Raw genomic sequence first — 22510 nt, forward strand, 5'->3', positions numbered from 1 at the left:
AGAAACACATTATATAGAGTGGTTGGGACCATCTTCAACGTCTGAGGACGTCACAAAAGCTCGGGATAGAGCATCTGCTTTTTTATTCTTTGCAGCTGGTTTGAAGGTTATGATTAATTCAAAACGGGAAAAGAAAAGAGACCATCTTGCTTGACGAGGATTCAAACATTGAGCAGACTGTAAATATGAGAAATTCTTATGATCAGTAAAAATTGTCACAGGATGACGAGCTCCCTCCAACAAGTATCTCCACTCCTCTAATGCTACTTTAATAGCCAGCAACTCCTTGTCCCCGATGGTGTAATTCTTCTCCGCAGGCAGAAGACCCCGAGAGTAAAAGGCACAAGGATGGAATTTTTGTTGCTCCGATCTTTGGGAGAGAATGGCTCCTAAACCAACATTAGAGGCATCTACCTCTAGGAAGAAAGGAAGCATCACATCAGGCTGTCGAAGAATAGGAGCAGAGGAGAAGGACTCTTTAAGAAACTGGAAAGCTTGAAGGGCCTCAGAGGACCATTGCTTAGTATTGGCCCCTTTACGAGTTAGGGCCACAATAGGAGATGCAATCGAGGAGAAATCTTGAATGAAGCGTCTATAGTAATTGGCAAAACCTAAAAAACGCTGAATTGCACGAAGAGTAGTTGGCTGAGGCCAATGTAACACAGCATTCACCTTTTCTGGATCCATCTGTAGACCAACTCCGGAGACAATATATCCCAGAAATGGAATCTGGGGCAACTTGAATGAACATTTTTCTAACTTGCAGAATAATGAATTTTTCCGGAGTCTGGAAAGGACCTCTGCCACATGTTGATGATGAGAAGGCAGGTCCTGCGAAAAGATCAAGATGTCGTCCAGATAGACGACGACACAAACATATAACAAGTCCCGAAAGATCTCATTAACGAAACCCTGGAAAACAGCGGGGGCATTACATAAGCCGAAGGGCATTACTAAATATTCATAATGCCCATCTCTGGTGTTGAAAGCTGTTTTCCATTCGTCACCGGACCTGATTCTAATTAAATTGTAGGCACCACGAAGATCCAACTTGGTAAAGATCCGAGCTCCCTTAATACGATCAAATAACTCAGTAATAAGTGGAATGGGATACCGATTTTTGATAGTTATGGCATTAAGTCCACGGAAATCAATGCAGGGGCGTAATGATCCATCCTTCTTTTTGACAAAGAAAAACCCTGCTCCAGCGGGGGAGGTAGAAGGTCGAATAAATCCTCGCTGGAGATTCTCTTGAATGTATTCAGATGTAGCTTGAGTTTCAGGTAAAGAAAGTGGATACACACGACCCCTGGGAGGAGTCTTGCCAGGTAGAAGGTCAATCGGACAGTCCCACGAACGATGAGGAGGAAGACGTTCAGACTGAGTTTTATCAAATACATCGGCAAATGAAGCATACTGAGAAGGAAGTCCCGGTGAGGAAGGTGAAATGGAGGATTGCTGTATTTTAAGAGGAACGACTTGAGAGAGACAACGATGATGACATTCAGTTCCCCAAGACGTAACTTGAGGAGTGTGCCAGTCAATCTGGGGAGAATGACATTGAAGCCATGGAAGGCCTAATACAATCGGACTTGTAGTAACAGGAAGAATTAAAAATGAAATTTCTTCTTGGTGTAATACACCAATTTGAAGGGTTACTGGAGACGTACTCTGGGTGATGAAACCATTGACAATGCGTGATCCATCAATAGCAGTCACAGTAATAGGTGTCTTTAAAGTAATCACTGGTAGGGACCATTGATTCACGAGGGATTTAGAAATAAAGTTTCCCGCAGCTCCAGAGTCAATAAGTGCTTGGGACTTAAAGGATTTGGTAGCAAAGGAAATTGTAACATCAAAAGCACAGACTTTTAATTTCGTAGAACAAGGAGAGGACTCCAGGGACCCTAACTTCAACTCTCCAGAACTGGTTAGGGCCTGGCATTTCCCGATTTTTTAGGGCATGAATTGAGCATATGCGTGGAATCAGCACAATAGATACAAAGTCTATTTTTTACTCTTCGGTCCCTCTCCTCTGAAGTTAATTTGGAGCGACCTATCTCCATGGGTATCACCGGAGAAGAAGCTAGGCGAGGTTGAGGACTTAAGCGAAGAGGTGCTTTAACTGAAGTTGTTTTTTCAGACTCTCTTTCACGAAATCTCATGTCTACACGGTGGCAAAGAGAGATCAAATCTTCTAAAAAAGTAGGTAATTCTTGAGTAGTCAGTGCATCTTTAATTTTATCAGAAAGCCCCTGCCAGAAGGCGGCAATTAACGCTTCAGTGTTCCACTGAAGTTCAGAGGCTAATATCCTAAATTGAATGACGTACTGGCCTACTGTACGAGAACCCTGACGTAGACGGAGGATGCTGGATGCAGCGGATAATAACACGACCTGGTTCATCAAATATACTTCGGAACATGGAAATAAATTTGGCACTATCCTGTAATAATGGGTCATTTCTCTCCCACAGAGGGGATGCCCATGCGAGAGCTTGTCCGGAAAACAAGGAAATGAGATAGGCCACTCTGGAACGATGAGTAGAGAAATTTTGAGGTTGAAGCTCAAAATGAACTGAGCATTGATTCAGAAACCCCCTACATGTTTTGGGGTCTCCATCATATTTTGACGGAGTAGGCAGGTGAAGCGTGGAAGCCGTAGACACCTGGGATGGCACTGGGGAAACGGAGGAAAGTACAGGAGCATCAATAGTAGCTGTGATATTTTGCACAGACGTTCCTTGGGAGGCTAACGCCTGGTAACATTGCAGCAACAGTTGTTGGCGAGCATCCTGTTGTTCCATACAGGTAACCAGATACCGCAGCATCTCTATAGCTGTTGGTTCCGATCCTGGGTTTGTCATGGCCTGATCTTACTGTTACGGGCACTAGGAGTCTTTACCCAGGAAATCACCAGATGGTGGCTTACCAGAGTAATATAGATGGTAATAGGTACTCTGGTAGCAGGGTGACAACGGAACAGAAGGAACAGCAGATGGTGAGAGAATGCTCAGGAAAAGTCTATGACTAGCAGCACTGGTAATGAGTATATAACTGTACACGAGGAACCCGATGGACAAGGAAACGTGAGGGTAGTCAGTGGTCTGCGTATAGCAAGTTGTACCACTGCTATAGTGAGGAGGAATGTCCAGAGGTAACGAGGAGGTGGTGAGAGTCAGCGGTCTGCGTATAGCAAGTTGTACCGCTGTCTAGGTGAAGGAATGGAATCCAGGTGGAGGTAGATAACAGGGAAGTCAGTGGTCTGCGGATAGCAAGTTGAGGCGGTCTGAACTCCAGTAGCAGAGATGGTAGCAGCGGAGCGCTGACCCGATGAACACAGGAGAGTTGAGATGAGCTGGAACTCTGTAGAGGCAATGGAGGCAGCGGATAGGAATCAGCTGGCTGCAGACACGATGAACACTGGGGAGTTGAGGTGAGCAGGAACTCTGTAGAAACAACGGAGGCAGCGGATAGGAATCAGCTGGTGCAGATACGATGAACACAGGAGAGTTGAAGTGAGTCTGGAAACTCTGTAGACACCACGGAGGCAGCGGATAGGAATCAACTGCTGCAGATACGATGAACACAGGAGAGTTGAAGTGAGTCTGGAAACTCTGTAGACACAACGGAGGCAGCGGATAGGAATCAGCTGCTGCAGACACGAGGAACACAGGAGAGTTGAAGTGGTCTGGAAACCACAAACGAATAACAGGAATCAGCAGGAGCTGAATACACGAGGCAACACAGGAACACCTTCAGAGGCTCATAGGAATGAGACTCCAAGATCAGGCCACGAGGTATTGACCTCAGGTGCTTTGAATAGGGAGTGTTGCCTGATCAGCCAATTAATGAAAAGCAACAGATACTGAAGGCTTGAAAGGGCTGCACATGCGCAGACCCTCAGGATGACGGACGGCCACGGTTCCTAAATACACGAGAAGTAGCACTCACAGTCCGGTGAGTGACATGGGGTCAAAATTAACAATGTATTTGATGGCAATTTTGTGCAATTTTAACTTAGTAGTGTAAAGGCTAATACCCAAAGCGTTTCATACTCTTTTCTATATAGGAATTCTTCTGGGGTAATAGAGATTTTATTACCAACTTTACATTACCCCTCTATCTGCATCAAATTTATGCAAACTGCAGAGCTGTGAAAGAATCTTCATGCTGCTCCAGAATTATTATCTGTAATATCTGTGACATTTGGGTTCAGATAAGTTCAGAGAGATCCTAATTAAGTGGAGATATGCACTGTGTCACGCACCAGGCTCTCAGGTCCTGTTACTTACCCCTCCGCTTTCTTTCTGTGCTGTCCCCAGTCTGTCTCCACTCCAGAGATCCCTCCAAAACCAATGCCTGGGTGGCGCCATCTTGGAATCAGTCACTTGCTCCCTCTCAGCTAGTCAGAGTGCTACTTCAGCACAGCTGCCTGGAGTGTCCAATCAGGGGATAGCAGTTACTATAAAAGGACTTCCTGGACCCCTAACCCATTGCCAGTACAACGTTGATTCCTCAGACGCCTACCTGGTTTCTAGCATTCTGCAGTCTACTTAGTTGTTTCTGTCCAGACAGCTTAGCCTGCAATGTGGTTCTAGACAGCGCAGCCTGCAATCCTGTAACAGACTGGTCCAGTATTCTGGTCCAGCAAAATGGTTCCAGTCCGGTCCAACAGTCTATTTTCAGTCCAGTCCGGCATTCTGGTCCAGTAAGCGGTTCCAGTCTGGTCCAGCAATGCGGTTCCAGTTTAGTCCAGGAATGCAGTTCCAGTCTGGTCCAGCAATGCAGTTCCAGTCTGGTCCAGCAATGCAGTTCCAGTTCAGTCCAGCCTTCCGGTTCCAACCTGGTCTCCTCTGCTTAATCTAATCCCCGTCTTGCTATTCCTGACTTCTTGCCAGTCTCCAGTGACATTCAAATTTAGTAGCCTCCTGAACTTTCAGCAACCACCATCTGTACCAGTTCATTCTCTCCCATGCGAAGGAACCTAATCAAGTCAGTCTGCTTCTTGCACAAAGTCACCAAATCTGCTCCAGAATTACACCCCAGCTTGGGTACAGACAAATCCTCAGCCGTGACAAACTGGTTGGTATAAAAGTTGGTACGTAGGTTATTTATACATATGCATCACTGGTGAAGATTGGAATGGTTTATCACGGAATTCTGGTGTTATGATAAGTTATCCACAAACTACCTTTGAAAATGTGTTGTATAAGAAGAATCTAATCCACTTTTTGAGTGTGGTTTGAGCACTGAGATGGTGTTCATAAAGAAAAAAAACATTATTACACTATTGTATTCATTTTTGTATATACCGGGTCTATATGATCTCCATCTGGTATATGGAGCAAAGACATGAGACACAGTGGATCATCATCATAATATACAGATGGGCATAGCTGAATATCTTTATCATACGCAAGCTAATAGCATTGAATAAGACAATTAAGAATGAAAGTATTGCACTAGTACATACATACATATTCATATATATATATATATATATATATATATATATATATATATTCCAGAAGCCTAACGAATGTGGCAAGAGAAAACACTAAAAGACAAGGAACAAAATAATTAGCTGAAAACACGTACTATGGGCATATTGGACACTGCACTATGTTTTGCTTCTCTTCGGATCTTAATCGAGAAAATGGCTTTGAAGGCAGGCTCATCAAAACAAGGGAAGGCCATCCGCGCAGCTGTAGGCTCAAACTGGGTAGATGCAAGCACTCTGGAAGTTTATTGGGTAAAAAAAGAAGAGATATACATTTAAAAATAAATATTACTGCATACTGTATACAAAAACATATCTGTCAAAACCACTTTACTAAAGAACACAAGTCATAGTGCATATGTTGCAGATTGATCCCACTGTGACTGTGACCTGGAGACAGTCAATTGGTGCTTCTTATGCATATCATAAGTGGGACATATGAGTCCCCTACAGACAGTGGACACTGTCAGTGTGTCACTTACTAAGCAGATTCTATCAGTCACCAGAGAAACTCTATTTAATCTCACATTGAAATAAGCCACTAATTAATCCGAATATGGAAATTTATACTGACTGAAAAATCCTTCACTCAAATACAAACCAGTTTATTATCTCATCAATTGGCACTTGGAGCTGGAATTGGAACTGGGAGATGGTATCTCTAGTGGCAATTAGAATGACAATGATACAATATCTGTAGCTATATCAGACTAATGCTATATAAAGTAAACATTGGCAGTGTGGTGACAATGACTGTGGCTGGCCAGAGCCCCAGAACATCAGGTATGTACTAACTAGCAACCAGTGGTCTTCTCACAAAATAGATTTTGAATTCAAGCAATTTAGTATATCCTTAGGAAACAACTTTGTTTTCAGTTAATACCGAGTTGGCTATAAACTGCAGGATTGCCTCGTTGTTTCTATACCTATGTTTTTTGATTCCTCTCTCTGATACTACAGGACATATATATATATATATATATATATATATATATATATATATAATTATATATGGTACATGTAATGTATGTTGACAATATCAATCAATTAAAGATTTTGTTTCCTTTCAGCACAGTGTTGGACATCATCATTTGATCTTACTCAGATCTATTATTACAGATTTATCTGTAAACAAAGAAAGAGTAAGAACTAAGAATATATAAAAGAATGTAGGCATTGTTTTAGAAGACACATCTAACAATTTTATCTCCTTTATTCCCTGTAACTCTGGAACCAGCGCTTGTGGCTGAGGTCTACTCCAATGGTACAGTTATCGCATGTAATAAATATAGTGAGAAGCAGATTTACCTGATCTCTCCATCTGAGGCTTTGTAGGTGCCTTTATAAAACCCACTGAAGCTGTGTGAAAGGTTTGCGTTATAGGCAATATATATCGTATAGTTTTCTCCAGGAATTAGTGGATCAGCAGCTTGAAGTGCAATTTGCTCATTCATAGGATGTTCCAGAAGAAATAAATCCTGCTGTAGAAGACTGCTTCCAATTTTTCTTTCAACGCTTGTCTCTGTAATTGTTAAGTGTTTGCTATGTAGGATGATGGAACTGGTTTGTTGTATTACAGCAATTCTGATCTTGGCAAGGCCACTAAACGTGAGAGTGGTTAAGTTTGGGTGAATGTGGAGGTCATAGTGTAGAGGAATGACATCAGTTGGTAATCTAAAATTGTTCCATGGAAAGACATCACTAGAATCGCCCATGTGCTCAGTATCCATAGCCACAGAGGACACAGAGTAACATGTCCATATGAAGCATAATAGTCCAGTGTTAAATAGACTATTCATCGTTACTTTCACCTATGCAATGACGTTTTACTCCCCAGTTTCAGGAAGTAGTTACATGTGAACCTGGATCTAGAAAACAAAAAAAAAATGTAATAATAAGAAAAATAACATTGACTTGTGTTTTGTAGAAAATCTTCTGCCATGTAAACCCAGAAACTAGAATAACATAGGGCAGGTGTTGGCCCGAAGTAGAATAAAAGCTGATGTTGTTTATATTCAAGAAAAAGTATTGAGCTTAGCAAGAGTTAACATTATTAACATTAATAATCATTAGCCAATCAGTTTCAGGGCTCAGGGCGGAGCTACCCAAGGGAAGGCTTATAAGTGGGGTAAGTGACAGTTAGATTTCTCTTGCCTTCTGGAAAGTTCCTAGTGACTATATCCTGACAGACCTGGTGGGTAAGTATTGGTAGACAGTGATTTTACTGTGCACTTATTTCAATTTTTCCCCTCTATTTTCTATAAAATTGGTTACTTTTGTCATTTTGTTCTATATTTTTTATGTTGTCATTTTTCTCTTTAACCAATAAATTTTGCCTGGCTCCTGGGTTTCTTTGTCTTAATCCTTTTATTTAAAATTTTCCTCACTATTTACTCATTTTTTGTTTATTTTCTTTCTGTGCTTGTTGTTTAATTTTGTTAATTTCTCTTTCCCCATATCCTTTGCTAATTGTTCTTTAGCCCATCTGTCACACTTTTAGCCCCCTCCCTCGCTATGTCCTCTGGTGTTCTGCGTCTGAGGAGACCCCATGTTCTTCCGCATCGCCTCATAGAGGCTGCCCGGGGTCCCCGTTTATTGCCTTGTGACGAGTCTCAGCTGCAAACTCGAAGCAGATTGCTCCCCTTACTCCCCTCGCTTGTCGGGATGTGGACAAGCAAGGGGAGACGGCGCGCATCCATTGGCCAGCCGTTCATCTGCGCATATGCAGAGGTGTCTGTTGTGTTGTACTAATACAACAGTCCTGACTTTTTAATACCCGCTCTAATGCCAGGTGTCAGTGGTTGGGCCTGTGCGTTAATGCTGGTGAAGTTTTTTATGTGGTGTGTTGTACAGTGGTTCTAAAATAATAAAAATACATAAATTAATAAGGTGGGGAGGATGTATACTGGAGTCTGGTATTTGCTGCCTGTTTTATTTTATTATATATATATATATATATATATATATATAGATATATATATATATATATATATATATATATATATATATTGTGACAAGAGCCCGCTACTGCAGAAGCACACGCGAACAACTTCTTCCTTTTTATGTAGCTTTATTGTCAGGATGGTAAATGTTTTGACACCGTATACTTTCACAGCAATTATGGAGACCCTAAACGCTAGCTATACATAGACCAGCTCTCTCTCAGGACCAGCCAGCTTTCCCAGCGTTGGTCTCAGTGGACAAATAACATAAACAAGCTTTTATACATGATACTCCTCCCCCAGCCCTAGCTTGATGGACAGGTGTCACACCCACCTTCTCTTTAAGAGAAAACGCCTATCACTGGCTCTGTTTCAACTAACAGACACACCCTGTCTGTTTGCTGAGAGGAAGCAGCTTTTAAATCATGTAAGTTAACCAACTTTAAACTACACATAAGTCTTTACTTGGTTTAACCTGAATCTAGGTGCATAACTGCGCCAATGTCTTACTCTGCTTGTATGTTTTCTTTGCATATTGTCAGATAAATGCCTCCCTTTGTTACAATATATATATATACATACACACATACACCGTATACCTCAATACAGTATTATGACACATATGTCTTCTCATTATTCCATCATACCACTTCCAAGCTAGTATCAAAAACTACTGAATCAACATGCTGCATATACACAAACTCGTCAATTGCCCTGTCGTATTCATATGCCTCACAACCTCTGCCTTCCACTATCATACACACTCTTTTGCACCCAAATGCAGCCAAAAAATTAACCATTACTAGAAATTAGAGGTTCGGATTCGGAGAAATCCAACAGATTCAAGCTTTGGCGTTTCAAGTAGAACAAAAACACGGATCGATTCTTTGCACCAAAATCAGATTTGATAACGAGGCAAATGTCATTTCCGGGGAAATGTCGATGCAAAACTCACGAGACATCATTCTGAACTAGTATTTCTAGTGGGACATCATTCTGAACTAATATTTCTTTCCAATTCTATTTAGTGGAGAAAAACGGTGCTGTTGCTGTTGCACACCCGAAAAAACAGTTAGGTTTATATCATTTAAAATCCAAAGTTTTTCTACTGAAAGTTTTGGCAGTGAGCAACATCCTCCAAAAAGCAATTATTTATTTTAAAATCTTAAAACCAAAGTCATTTTAAATTTGGTGAGGGGAAGTCTCAGTAACCTCTTTATTAAGTGTGCAAAAAAATGGGTGACATGTTTGAGTGTGAGCAGCAATTTAGCAGGACCCCCCCCCCACCCCAAAAACAAAAAACGAAATCAATATATTTCTTTCTTCTAAAATCTAAAGTTTTTTCTCTTTTGTACTCAAAGTAATTTTGTCAGGGGCAGTCGGCGACATCTATTTTGAGCAGGTATTGTGCTAGAGTGTCAGCAGTGCCCCTCAAAACACCAATATATTTCTTTCTTTTAAAATCTAAAGTGTTTTCGCTTTTGTACGAAAAGCAAATTTTGTCAGCAGCAGACAGTGACATCTTTATTAAGCGGGCAAAAAATAGGGTGTTGTGCTTGAGTTTGAGCAGCAGGGTGTTATTTTCTTTGACTTTGAGCAGCACAGTCCCCTAAAAAATATAACATTTGTTTGTTAAGAAATAATTATTAAACCGCCATATTTTTTTTTCTGCTACCCTGTCCCTGATTTTAGCCAGCCAAAATTGGTGGAAATTTGGAGAGTTGTAAAGAGATCATTAGAAAATAGACTGTAAATGACTGTAAATGAATGTCAATGCTATAAATAGAACTAAAGGAGTGAAAACAGCTCAAAATCACATCTATATTTTTAATAAATCCATGCTATAAATCCATGCTATAAATCCATGCTATAAATCCATGCTATAAATCCATGCTATAAATCCATGCTATTGCGAACACGCTCCCTGCGATGACACCATCACTGAGGGGTGAAAGGTGGTAGTAATGCGCTTCTTTTTCAAGGGTAAAGTTAAAACATACCCTTTCATGGGTAATAACACCCATTTTCTCTAGCAGAAAGACATTTTGCCCTTTCATAAATCTGCCCCTGAGACCTATATCTACAAATACCTTTCAGGTATATAAAAGGGGTTATAATGGTTGCAAATTTGGTTAATGCTACAAGGGGTTAATCTTGCGGAAAACAGCTAAATGGATTCATGTGATTTACATGCTTGTGAGCACTGGGATTGTAATCACTGCTCAAGGGCACATGGGGCAAGAAGGAAAACCAAGGCCTCTTATCAGTAAACTATAACCAAATTAAAATAAATATTCATTATCCTGCACCCTCTTTCAGCTTTGTGCTCCCCAAGCTACAATTCGAAAGTCTGCAAATATATTGTGATCCTATGTTTATTATGCTAAACTATGTGTTGCAAACAGTTATAACAATTTGTTTAACATGATAGACCTGGGGATTTCCAACAGCAACAGTGTAATGTGAGGACATTATTACACCACAAAGTACTTTTAACATCAAGTAAATTCCTCTGTAAAAGATGAAAGTCAAATGTTATAATATTGCAGAAGCCTTTTTGTTTTCCAGCAATCAGTCTTACATTAATACACAATTAGCCATAGGCTTTCCTTATGAATTTGCTGTGTCTAACTGCAATAAATGTAACGTGATCCACCCAACTATATAAAAGTTGTACATTTTTATATTACTATAGTTCCTGTAATAGCTCGTACTGTAAATTTCTGTAATAATTTGAAATAGGACACAATGAAAGGCCTCGCATTCTGACCTGACTGTAAGGTACAGGGGATGTTGTTTCTTACATATATAGAAATAGAGTTCTCAATGCCCAAAACAATTAAATAATAGAAAAGAAGTAATAAACAAATATAGAAATAATGAGTTAGCAGCTGCTACTGGGTGCTTATGGTGAAACACTCCATAGATACACATAAACAACATACCTAAATGCCAGCTTGACACAAAGGAAGAGCTCTTTGATATACTAGGAGGGTGTTACACAGTATAATCTTCAAACTATAAAGACCAATCTACTCCCATTTCAAGGTATAAAGCACCTCAAACGCACAGTCTGTCTGCTGCTCGCTCATTCGGCTCATGGGAGCTACAACTCATCACTTTCACTTTCTCTTCGAGCAACAATCAAAGTGCAGTGTTACAATAAGACTATCACACGTATATCACTGAGTATTGTATTATGAGAACAAAATGTAGCCGGAGAAATATTATAAATCAATCTCTCGCTCTCTCTCTCTCTCTCTCAATCTCTCTCTTTCTCACATTTTATATATATATATATAATAATGTAACATATATTTGCATTAAGTACATTTGTCTAGTGCGCATTTTACAGGAAGTAGAACAAAGAACAATACACCAAGCATTGGTAACTAATAAAATCAGTGCAATCAGGAATTAGAATATAACTTAAGCAGGAAATCTTTTTGTAGAGAAACAAACAAACAGTGGGTACTATTTACTAAGCTCTGGCACAGCACAAATATTTACATCTCTCTTTTAACTATTAATTCTTACCTTTGTTTATATGACGCATATACAAATCTGCATAAATCTGTCTATGTTTTATGACCATCTGATTTGGTACTGTACACCCTTTACATAACCTGTGTATACTAATGCTCTCTTGGAGCCCTGTCTACGCTCTGCTTACGCTCTGCTTACCTGTGTTTCGAGTATTGCGCCCGTCATTAAAGCAACATTACTGATGTTTCACTTTTATTATATTACTGAATTGTGAAATAGGTGGTCAAAGGATATATCTTTCAGGTTCTTTAGTTACACATACGCCAATTCAAAGGGTTTCAGAACATTATTTTGGGTAGTTAGCCTCTAAGGAGGCTATATATGAGCCCTATTTCTTATGCAATTGTATTACCTATTTTACAATATTTGGGAGGGTAGCCCTCCATTCCAAATATATAGGGTAAAGAAGGGAAGCTTTTGATGCACCCAATGGAGCGGAGGCCAGAGACGTACATTGTCATAAGATTAACTGTTTAGCGGCGGTAACTACCGTACTGCCTTCAGTACAGGGAACAGCTCAGACGAGGGTTTCACGTCTTTCCAATTTTCACAATTGGCGAAAAGAAGGGTTCTAAGTCTTTGGTCAGTGTAAAGTAAAAACTACCGTTGATAAAATTTACAACCTTGTTCCAGAATTGACTGATTTTTCTACAATCCCAGAAGTTGTGCACATCCCTGTCTCCCCCTCAACCATGTGCTTGCGCTGGGATTGGGAGATATACGCTCTGTTGATAGTCTTAAAATTATCCTCTTGCAGTCAAGTGGATGCGAATGTGTTCCACGTGGATTCAAAGTGCTGCAACAGGGGTTCCGAGTCGGCCATACTTGGAACTTCCCTTTGCCATGCTTCATGTGTTTTCTTCCACGTGATCAATGGATCGGCATGTATAAATATTTAATCCTATAAGTGTTCGATTTAAGTAAATTGATCAGGGCATCTAGGTTATCTGGAGTTTCCGGATAATTTCTAGTGATCGCAGTGAGTGTATTAATTGTCAGAGTTGTACAAACATGTAAAATTGGATATCGGGAATGTAGCCTTATCCCATTATTGTTCAAAACTATATAATGTGCCTCCTGGGTTGAAAACATCTTTAATCGCAGCTATTCCTATAGTCTTCCAGTCTAGGAAGTTAGCATTTTCTAACCCTGGGGGGAAGCGGGGTTTCACCATATCGGAAGGACCCTTGAATACGTGTAATTACTGCCATATTTCCGGTTAATTTAGGTTCATGCCCTATAAGTGTCTTTGAATATAATGTTGTTATAGGCCTGGGAGGGTATTGAGTATCTATGCATGTGGAGAAGAGCAGCTGGCAATTATGGATAAAGTTTCTAGCCTTGGATTTGTATAGTAGTCCGGGCGCAGATACTAGTCTGAAATCTAACGGAACAGTGTGGTGTGTGTAAATGACAGTATATCTGGCAGACCTAGATCTCGTTGCTGCTTCTCAACAATCAATTTATTCCTAGCAATAAAAGGGTTTTTTGGACTGCCATAAAAAGCGAGAAAATAGTTTGGTGCAGGAATGGAGATCAAATTTGATGAGACCAATTGGGAACATTTGAAGGGGTTAGGCCAGCTTAGGTATTGCTACAATCTTAATGGCAGCATTGCCTAATAAAGATAACCTTGGGCCAATTAGTCAGAAGCAGAGACAATTTCTTAATGATTGGTGGAAAGTTAAAGTAATACAGGTGGTGTAGCTCAGATAGAACATAAATCCCCAAATATTTAAGTTTAGTGGGAGATACCGTAAACTGTGAGGTGATCAGTGGATCACGTGTAATCGTGTCAACTCCCAAAAGAGGCATCAATTCAGATTTGTTAATTTTGTACCCCGCAAAGGCGCTAAACTGGTGGATGGTGCACAAGACAGCTGGGATAGAACACTGAGGCTTAGAAACCATTAGCAGCATGTCATCTGCAAAGATTGACATCTTACTCTCACAACTTCCAAGACAAATGTCTTGATATTCACGGTTTTGTCTCAGTGGGGAGAGTGGGCAGCCCTGTCTCGTACCCCTCTCTACCACAAATGGGGATGAGATAAAGCCAAAATTTGTGTAGTGGGCAGGCATCTGATAAAGAGTTCTCAGGAGGTTGACAAACTGGGTCGGAAATCATAGGGTCCCGAACAGGTGGTCCCACGTAACAATATTAAATTCTTTTTCAGCATCAAGAGACATAAGTAAAGAGGGGTCACCTGTTCCAGACACCTCCAAAGACTGGATAACACTCAGGACCTTTCTAAGTGTCATCCCCAGATGAACCCTGTTTGGTCTCTATGGATGAGATGCGGCAGCAACACTTTCAGCCTCTCTGCCATTATTTTAGTGAGGAGTTTGTAGGCGACGTCTAACAATGAAATGGGTCTATAAGAACCGGGAAGGATAGGATCTCTGCTTGGGCAGAACTATGATTACGGCATTACTAAAAATGTGCCAGGAGCTTGTTTTCAGAGATTATGTCATTAAAAAAGTCTGTTAGTAGGCTGATGATTTTTTATAAAACTCTCCATTAAGACTGTCCATTTCTGGGGTTTTAAAGGATTTGAGGAGTTTAACTGTTTTAAAAACTTTTTCAGTGGAGATGGGCGAATTCAAATTTTCTACTTGTAAGTCTGTTAGTATGGGGAGGAGTGTTTGAGGTTGTGGGTTTTGGGTCTTGCCTATAGAGGTCAGTGTAGAAGGTGCGAAGAATATCAATAATTTCCTTGCCTCTATGGGGGGTATTCAATTGTTAGCGTTAATGCAAAAAAACGAGCGCTCAAAAAATATCACCATTTATACGGTAATATTGCGCGCGAAAAGCGTTAATACGGTAGTTTACTCGCGGAATTTCCGCTGAAATTCCGCGAGTAATTACCGTATTAACGCTAAGATTTTTTGAGCGCTCGTTTGAGAGCGTTAACGCTAACAATTGAATACCCCTTTATGTGTAAGTTCACCGGTTGGATCATGGAAGGAGGTAATAGTAGAGTGAGGTTTAGTGCCATTCAAAAGGTTTGAAAGTAACCTGCCTGTTTTGTTGCCAAACTTATCGAATGTAAATTTACCTATGGCTTCTTGTTTCCTAACCTGCTGCTGCAGTACCTGATGGAAATGAATCTACTTCTGATGATAGCTAGCCCTATTCTCTGGGGTAGGTCTTTGTTTACATTGTGTATAGGAGTCCGTTAAGTCCTGCTCGGCTGACAAATAGGTTGATCTGTTCAGTATTTTTCCAGAAAATACATAATGTCTCCCTGACTGACTGCTTTGTGGATCATGCTTTATTATTATACACACAAGTGTCCCAAGATACTTTCAGCATGGCCCTAAATTTGATCGAGCTGGTTAACCTAGCCGGGAATCTCCACTGTCTGCAACCCCCAAATAGAGCTTGTCCCTCCAGCGTGACCCAAATCAGAGCATAGTTAGAAAACCCAATGGGCTACCTGGACCTCTAAATCTCTAGCAATCACAATTGATCTGTAATATAATTAATGCCAAGTTGACAAGCATGTTGTCTATGTGGGGAGGGTGTGTTCCTGTCCAGATGTTGAGAGGCAGCCATGTTAAAATCACTACCAATAATAAGTTGTGAATTCATGTGTCGATAACACTTATTAACCAGGGTTAGGAAAATATCTTTAGAGTGAGTATTTGGGGCAAAGAAGTTGGAAATGACATACTTTGCTCCATCTATAGTGACATCTAGAATGATATAGCACCCCTCCCCTCTTTAGCTATTATGTTTTGATGGATTTCAGATTGTGTCCGGGAATTGTATGAGGCATGTGCAAAAATAGTTTGTTTCAGCATATTTAATTTGTCATGCTCCGTGTCTGGGTTTCCTGGAGTAATATGACATCTGCCTTAACCTTATTCAAATAGGTAATGATTTTCCTCCACCTAAAGAGGGAACTGATGCCACCTATATTCCAGGAGCAAAATTTAAGGTCACTCATTTATACCTTGAGAAGGTGTAGACTATAGGAAATAGATGTCAAGACCCATAGATATGTATATTAGTGTAACAATAGTCAGGTACACCAAGACCCCAGCCCCTCCACCTCCCCACCCCCTGGTAACATTGGAAGAAAAATACTTGGCTTAAGAGATCCTGAACATGTGCAGCAGTATCCACAGAAGGAAATAACATGTATTTAGGAATCAGCAAACAATAGAAAGGTGGAAAGTATGCGTGGGTAATAAAAAGTCTTGAGCAAGCTTAGGCATAGAACAATAGAAGACATTAGGAAACAACGTGGGACTGAATCAGAGGGAATGATTCATTCTCGCCATCTTTAAAAGAAGAGTATAAGGTAAGTAGCGCCTGTCTAAGGGACAATGTGAGGGAACAGTAAAAAATAGAGAGAATGACGAGTACTTTTAAGATTCTCGTAAACGAGATCAAAATAGAGATATTATAAACAAGAAATGTAGAACACTGAACATGTCTAAGAGAAAGGGGTACAAATATACAGCCCAGCAACCCCACGCTCTGACCTCACTAACCACCGGGGTCCTCCAGGAGAACAGGAAGGACAAGAATGCAATTAGTACAAGGTCGAGAGTAACCAGAGCACAGAAAATAGAAATTAGCAGAGACATATGCAATATCAATCAAAAAAGGAACAACATAGCTACGTGTGGAGCAGCTCGAGTGAAGCAATGCATCTGGAGGAGCTCAAATAGCCACAAGTGGGATCAGGGGGCGGATTGGGAACTTAAAGTGGCCCTGGAAAAATTTCTGGAAGTGGCCTCATGTGGGTGGGACCATATCAACTGTAGGTGGGGCAAGCACAAAAGGAGGCGGGATTAGTACAAAGTCGACTATGCCACCAGAGGTCTGTAAAGTGCTAGACTCCCCTTTACATAGCACCCTTCATCCAACATTCCCACCCATGGGACAAACATGTCCCTGGGCGGGACAGAACCCTAAATCAGGACTGTCCCGCTAAAATCAGGACAGTTGGGTGGTATGATTATTGGTTCACCCACATAATGGCTGCCTTCTCTGTGTACGAATGATGGGTACACTTTGACTAATACATAGTAAGTAGGACAATATGAGCAACTAAATTTAGCAGTAGTAAACCAGTAACAGAAAATGTCATCACAATATATAGTCATGGCCAAAATTTGAGAATGACACAAATATTATTTTCACTAAGTCTGCTGTCTCAGTTTTTATGAAGGCAATTTGCATATACCCCAGAATGCGGGATCGAGGGACCACCAGTGCATAGCTTTCTCAGTATTGGCAGCAGGCAGGTGTGAGTGCACACACAGTGAGGTGAAGACTTTTGGAGGAAGTCCTGATGTCAAGAAGGCCAGCAAAGAAGCCACTTCTCTCCAGTAAAAACATCAGGGATAGAATGATATTCTGCAAAATGTACAAGGAATGGACTGCTGAGGACGGGGGTAAAGTAATTTTCTCTGATGAATCCCCTTTCAGATTGTTTGGGGCACCTGGAAAAATGCTTGTCCAGAGAAGAAAAGGTGAGGACTACCATCAGTCCTGTGTCTGCCAACAGTAAAGCATCCTGAGACCATTCATGTGTAGGGTTGCTTCTCAGCCAAGGGAGTGGGCTCACTCACAATTTTGCCTAAGAACACAGCCATGAATACAGAATGATACCAAAACATCCTCCAAGAGCAACTTCTCCCAACCATCCAAGAACAGTCTGGTTGTGACTAATGCCTTTTCCAGCATGATGGACACCTTACCAAAAGGCAAAAGTGATAACTAAGTGGCTCAGGGATCAAAACATCAAAATTTTGGGTCCATGGCCAGGAAACTCCCCAGACCTTAATCCCATTGAGAGCTTGTGGTCAATCCTCAAGAGGCGGTGGACAAACAAAAACCCACAAATTCTGTCAAACTCCAAGCATTGATTAGGCAAGAATGGGCGGCCGTCAGTCAGTATGTGGCCCAGAAGTTGATTGACAGTATGCCAGGGCGAGTTGCAGAGGTCTTCAAAAAGAAGGGTCAACACTGCAAATATTGACTCTTTGCATAAAGTTAATGACATGGTCAATAAAAGCCATTGACACTTGTGAAATGCTTGTAATTTTACTTCAGTATACAATAGCAATATCTGACAAAAAGGTCTAAAACTTTGTGAAAACCAATACTTGTGTCATTATCAAAACATTTGGCCATGACTGGACTGTACATATTTGTGTTTATTTAATAACAGGGTGCAAAGGAACTGCCAATATTGAAAAATACAGTTGGCAGACTGTCCTGTTCTCTCTTACCTGTTCTTGCTGCTTTCCCTACCTGTGGTTTCTGGTGTCTCTTGCTCAGTTTGCCGATTGTCTGGATGCTGAAATGCTGGGGGCCCCATCTAGAAAAGAAAATGGGTACATGAAATTTAGAAAACTTTAAGGAGCTCTGGTGTTAAATCAAAATAACTCACATATAATGATAAGGCCTCCCTCCAACCCCAACATTAAAATACTACCATTCACATTGAATAAATAAACCTCCCTCCAAGAGCCCCAGCAATAAATTAATAGCATTTACATTTAATAAATATAACCATTTCTCACAACTATCCTGCCATTAAATAATTCATATTCAAATTTAATAAATAGACCTCATTGTCCCCAAACTCACCCCCACATTCAATTAATAGCCCCCAAACCACCCCATTTTAAATTAATAGGCCCCACTATTAAATTACATTACCCCATCACCCCACAAACAAAATAGCACCTTTTGGCCACCACCTACCTCACACCCACATTACATTGCCACACGCCCCCTTTTCATCACACACAGCACTGACATCAGCCCCCCCTACACACACACACAACACTGACATCAGCCCCCCCTCACACACACACACAACACTGACATCAGCCCCCCCTCACACACACACAACACTGACATCAGCCCCCCCTCACACACAACACTGACATCAGCCCCCCCTTCACATACACAGTACTTCCATTATTTCCCCCTTCACACACACACACAAAACACTGACATCAGCCCCCCCTTCACACACACTGTACTGACATCAGCCCCCCCTTCACACACACTGTACTGACATCAACCCCCCCTTCACACACACTGTACTGACATCAGCCCCCCCTTCTTCACACACACTGTACTGACATCAGCCCCCCCCTTCTTCACACACACTGTACTGACATCAGCCCCCCCCCCTTCTTCACACACACTGTACTGACATCAGCCCCCCCCTTCTTCACACACACTGTACTGACATCAGCCCCCCCCTTCTTCACACACACTGTACTGACATCAGCCCCCCCCCCCCCCCCTTCTTCACACACACTGTACTGACATCAGCCCCCCCCTTCTTCACACACACTGTACTGACATCAGCCCCCCCCCTTCTTCACACACACTGTACTGACATCAGCCCCCCTTCACACACACTGTACTGACATCAGCCCCCCCTTCATACATCCACACTGTACTGACAGCAGCCCCCCCCTTCTTCACACACACTGTACTGACATCAGCCCCTCCCTTCACACACACACACACACACACTGTACTGACATCAGCCCCCCCCTTCACACACACACACCCACCCACCCACACCTGTTATCAGCGCCCCCACTTCACACTTACCTGTCAACCGCTTCCAGCCGCGCTTTCTGCTCTGCTCACATGGGACGGCACCTGTCACATGGTGCATGTCCCATGTGATACTTAGGCCACGCAGAGGGGGAGGGAGAGACAGATCCGCGGCCACTAGAAGGAGGGTGGCTGGTCCCGGGGAAAGGGGCCAGCCATCTTCCTTGTTTTAAAAAAAAAACAAAACCTCAGGCGGCACACGGGCGGCCTCAGGTCATCGGCCTACCGGTAAAATTCCCGGTAGTGCCTATGGCCAATCCGCCGCTGAGTAGGATATCGTGATTATAGGTAGTTCAGAGCTGTCCAGTGGCTTCATCCTTCATATCCATTTTTGTGAGAAAAGCCTGAGCATCTGAAGCCATCGTAAATTCTGTCTGTTCCTTCCGTTGAAGATCCTTAAACGCACAGGGTAATGAAGGGCACATTTTTTCCCGCTTTCACCAAGCCAGCACAGATTGGGGAAAACTCCTTGCGTGCTCTTGTAACTTCAGCAGAATAATCCTGGAAGAGCAGGAGACAGTGATCTTTCCAAACAATCAGGCCCATTTTCTTAGACGCATCTCAAAGAGAGTCTTTGTGAGTATAATTCAGGCATTTACAGATGACAATTCGCGTCACTCTTTCATATTCTCCCTTGACGGGCCCAGTCTGTGGGCTCGCTCAATGTCAACTGAAGGTAATTCCTCCACAACATCCAAGATTCTCCGAGACCTGTTTTCCATGTTGTCCAATTTGTTAAGCATTTGTTTCTGGGTTTTTAACATATAGTCAACCAGTTGTTTTTGAGGTTCAATTTCGTGCACATTATCTCCAATACTCATTTAATTTATTTGGACTTGTTTGGCTGTTTGCGAGACTTTAATTTCTTGCATTGCCGCTGTAAGTGTAGTCGCATAAGCAGCTCCATAGTCTCTTTGATGGCTCGAAAAACCTCCCGTTAGGAGAGTGTAGATGTAATTTGGAGAGATGGGATAGCAACTTCATCCACAAAAGTAGGGGTGGCACACATGTATTTATCCGAGTTTTTGTTAGATGAGGTGGTGGACTGATCTCCTTTCCTCCTCTCAGATTTACGGAATTGCATTTTAGGTGGAGGGGGTGCAGTGATGAATTTATCCTTTACAATCAAGAAGAAGACAGTCAGCGTCAAAACAGTAGAAGGCTGATCTCATCCCAAATAAAATGGAGAGAAATGGTCACTCAGTGATTATACATGGAGAAGATTGTGGAGAGGGAGAGCTAAAATGTTCCAATGCAGTATTTCAAATAGTCACAAGATGGCGATCTTTGTGTACAATAGGAGAGAATGGATCTGTATAAACAAAATGATATATCCAAACTGTGAATTTTGGTGGCCTAAACAGGTTAACTAGTGAGCAAAGAGCACCCTGAGAGCTAGCTGGCACCCAGGAAGGAAGGTGTTCACTTGTGGGACAGGTGTTCACTTGTGGGACAGTCCCAATAGAAAGTTGATGTGAGTGAGTTTTCTGAATTAGTGGCGCTATATAAATAGGTGCTGCTGCTGCTGCTGATGAAGTGGATCAGGGTTGTGGAAACACTGGGGCACCACAATAGTTAGCCACAGTATTATGACCTGTATGCTAGTTCCAATTGTAGTGTAGGGTATAGGTGGCCAAGTAATTGCAGATATGGCCCATAAATGTGTAGTAATGTAGGATAAACTTCCACTACAATGAGGGTTGCAGTCCTCACAGAAGGAGAGTGCTTACCTCCCACAGCGGTCTCTGTCCCTAACAGGCTCTCCAGCTCCTGGAGCCAAGGCTGTGCTCAGTCTCCACATGTTATACTGTACTGGATGCCTGGGCCCTGCGCTGCAGTCAGTGAACGTTGTGTTCTGTGCTTGGATGTCACGATGATCAGGGTTTGGGAGGAACCAGGTAAGGTGTTATTTTTCTGGTGACGCTGGGTACACAGTTGATGAGCAGTGCCAGGAGGTACTGCTCAGCAGAGAGGGGAAAGGATTCCATGAGGCACGAAATTGTCTCTATGGCGTTATTACAGAGTTCTCAGGCCCTCCAAACGTGAGAATGGGCTGAAACCGAGTCACAATCAAATCTGGAACCAGTCACCAGTCTCTAGGTGGAGTTTGGACCCGCTTGAAACTAGCAAACAAGTACCGGAGCTCTTAAAGGAAGCCTCCAGCCATTTTGGCAGCCAAGCCACACACCCCTTCATAATCAAAATAACCTCGTAAATTCTGTTATTTTCTAACAGGATGCTTGTCTGAAAGTGTCTCACAACCAACTTTTAAACTGGTAATTCTACATACAGGGCTTGTCTGAATGTCTGTTGTCTTTGTGGCAGCTTCATCATTTCCCTTTGCAGTTAACTATTTGCATCTTCATGTCATTAGCTTTCTATGAAACATTTGTATTCAAGCTCCAGGTACAACATAATGAAAGAACAAAGCAGTAAATTAAAAATAGATGTCAAATATTCCCACCTTGCATAAATACACACACTGCATTGCCTTTTATCTGTGTCGCATACAATATCAAGTTAATGATTAATAACCTTAACTGTTTTGAAGACCATTGTAATGTTTATTGTTCTGTTCATTAAATAACAGCAACCAAGTGCAGGTGTGGTCAGCCAAATTGGCCGCACAGTGTTTGGACCCATGGTAAGCCCTGGTGACCCCCTCTACAAGAACATCAGTTGACCCTTAATATGGTAGAGTAACGTATCCATCCTTTTTTTACTGAAAGAAGTTCATAATGAACAACTGCAATCCGATCATATATGTGCAATGTGGCTCTTCTCACATAACTGAACAGATTACAGTAAATGTATCAACAAATGGTGTTGTAAAAATGCAGATTTTCAGCGATTTTACCAGGGGCATTTAAAACAGCAATTTACCAAATATAATAACACCACCAACAAGACTGCAT

The 22510-nt window shown here is 41.7% G+C and overlaps 1 protein-coding gene and 1 long non-coding RNA gene across 2 annotated transcripts in view; one reads left to right on the forward strand and one right to left on the reverse strand.

The window, feature by feature from the left end:
* LOC142098500 (endoplasmic reticulum aminopeptidase 1-like) overlaps nt 1-11567 on the reverse strand; it is a 53501-nt gene extending 41934 nt beyond the window's left edge. The window contains exons 1-3 of the mRNA XM_075181342.1: nt 11389-11567; nt 6810-7369; nt 5600-5738 (exon numbers count right to left, since the gene is read on the reverse strand). Coding sequence (XP_075037443.1) covers nt 5600-5738; nt 6810-7300 — 630 coding nt within the window. The 5' untranslated portion in view covers nt 7301-7369; nt 11389-11567. The remainder of the gene's footprint in view (nt 1-5599; nt 5739-6809; nt 7370-11388) is intronic.
* The window catches only part of LOC142098504 (uncharacterized), a 1185945-nt gene that overhangs the window by 47389 nt on the left and 1116046 nt on the right, over nt 1-22510 (forward strand). The window lies entirely within an intron of this gene.

The sequence above is a fragment of the Mixophyes fleayi genome, chromosome 1 (genome assembly GCF_038048845.1).
Source record: "Mixophyes fleayi isolate aMixFle1 chromosome 1, aMixFle1.hap1, whole genome shotgun sequence".
In the NCBI taxonomy this organism is placed as follows: Eukaryota; Metazoa; Chordata; class Amphibia; order Anura; family Limnodynastidae; genus Mixophyes; species Mixophyes fleayi.